Raw genomic sequence first — 2,005 nt, forward strand, 5'->3', positions numbered from 1 at the left:
AACAGGGTACTTTGGATGATCTATTCCATCTACAGAAGTCGAGACAGCACAAGGCTTTAGTGAGGATACTGGCTCTTGGAGATGAGCTCAGCAAGTCCACTATATCACATCTACTACTACCATTAGCACGATATCATATTACCAACAGCCCTGATGACCATAACCTTGTAGATGTATCAACTGGTATCATGAAGCTAGCAGCAAAGGACCTTAGCTGGACCAGGGTCATCGGCATATTCCGATGGCTAGGAGGTCAGCTGAAACCGGGTGGTGTGAGCCGTAAGGGGTTGAGGAATCGTGGTATTGGTAGACATGGTGTGAGCCCTGAGCAGATGGAGAAGGCCCTTTTGAAGGGAGTATCAGCTGCCGTACAAGGGATATCCCAGCGAGATGATCTGTCGGAGAAGATCGGCAACCTCAAGTCCACAGTACTACCAATGCTTAGGCGTTTAGTGTATACCAAACAGAAGGTTGAGGATGAAGCCGGAGCCGTTGGTAATGAGAAGCAAGCACATCATGGTCGTGGGGGGCAGCAGGATGTTTTTGTTACCATCCGTGTGAGCATGGTATCAGCTATGTTAGAGGTCCTTAGTCTGATGGATGCTGACGTATTCGGAAGTGAGTTTAACAAGCTCACTGGTGTTGTGGTTGGAGGCTTACTCTCAAGGGAGTTGGAGGATAGGAGGAAGGCTCGGGATGCCCTATCTCGCATGGCAGCAGCTGCTACCAGTCTTAAGCAGATTACCTTCATGCTTAGGACGATCCGTACAAGAATGTCCCGAGGTGGTTATCAGACTCCTGTTGCTGTATTCACGGCCAGTAAGATAATAGATTCGGCTACATTGAAGGATGAGGAGGGTGTAGAAGCCTTCTTGAAGGAGGTTATGGGCATGTATGGTATGGAGGAAGCTAGATGGTTGTCAATGCAAGGTAGGGCTGAGTCTACTCAAGGGACTGAGGAGAACCCTATGTTGGCAAAACAAGTCTCGGAAGCAGCTAGACCAAAGGCCAATGCCATTCTTGAGGCTGTAGGCAAAGCTATGCCCATCGAGAAGGTATTGGATGGCCTTATGAAACCTCTCTATGGTCGCCTTATCGGTACCGAGCTGGATGATGTCCGAGAGGGAGCATGGTCTAGCCAACACGCTGGTGGTGTTGGTGGGGCTAGGTTTGCCCGTCGAGTTCGGACCTCTATGTTGCAACTAACTACTGGTATCCTAGCCTCTCACTCTCCTATACAGCAATGTCAGCGTATACTCACACGTGCAGTTAGTGTGCTAGAGGATAAGTGTAGCTTCGAGGAGGTAGATCTCTTCTCCGCTAATGCTGCTATCATAGACCCTGCTACCTCTGGAGAAGGGGTTAGCAAGGGTACTAGGAAAAGCAGGAAAGAGGAGGCTGTCACTGTCCTACCGGGTGCAGCCACTGGACGGGGTGCCTGGGTAGCTGAGGAATGGAAGAAGGGCAGTGGTGCATCCACACGACGTTATGATAATACTATACGGGGGAGTGCAGCAGCTGAAGTGGGTCTCAAGCTTTTAGAAGGTCTCTTAAAGAAGGGTAGTTCCTCAACAGCTAGCTTGCTGAGTGATGAGGAGACCCTAAGGGGTATACTATCACCAATAGCCTACTTCATAACCGTTAGCAAGGTGGATGATGTCTTTGTACCAGCGGCTAGATCCCTGAGTCGTCTCATATCCAGCATGAAGTACACCTCTGTAAAGGGCGGGCCTCTTGCATCATCATCATCATCATCATCTAGCACTAGTGGTAACAACCCTCTACTAGACGTTCTCAGTGCTAAGGAGACGTTGGGCATCGTGAGGAGTGTGTTGAAGATGGTGCAGTTCTATAGTGCTGGTGCCTCCCTCTCTAAGGATCTAACTGTAGTCCAAGCCACACGGCAACAGTCTACTCATAGTAGTGCAGCATCATCGATAGTAGCTACCTGTACGAAATTGTTATGCAGCCTCCTTACTGGTACTGTTGGTATTATCAAATGTAA

General features: G+C 49.2%; 1 protein-coding gene across 1 annotated transcript; it reads left to right on the forward strand.

Moving 5' to 3' along the window:
- Positions 1–188: 188 nt before the first annotated feature.
- On the forward strand, positions 189–1,560 carry Pmar_PMAR013381 (hypothetical protein; the record flags this gene model as incomplete). Its single annotated transcript, XM_002783649.1, has 1 exon — positions 189–1,560. A coding segment is annotated over one exon (1,372 nt), but the record flags the coding sequence as incomplete, so codon positions are not given.
- Positions 1,561–2,005: the final 445 nt, after the last annotated feature.

The sequence above is a fragment of the Perkinsus marinus genome, assembly GCF_000006405.1.
Source record: "Perkinsus marinus ATCC 50983 genomic scaffold scf_1104296936860, whole genome shotgun sequence".
Lineage (NCBI taxonomy): Eukaryota > Perkinsozoa > Perkinsida > Perkinsidae > Perkinsus > Perkinsus marinus.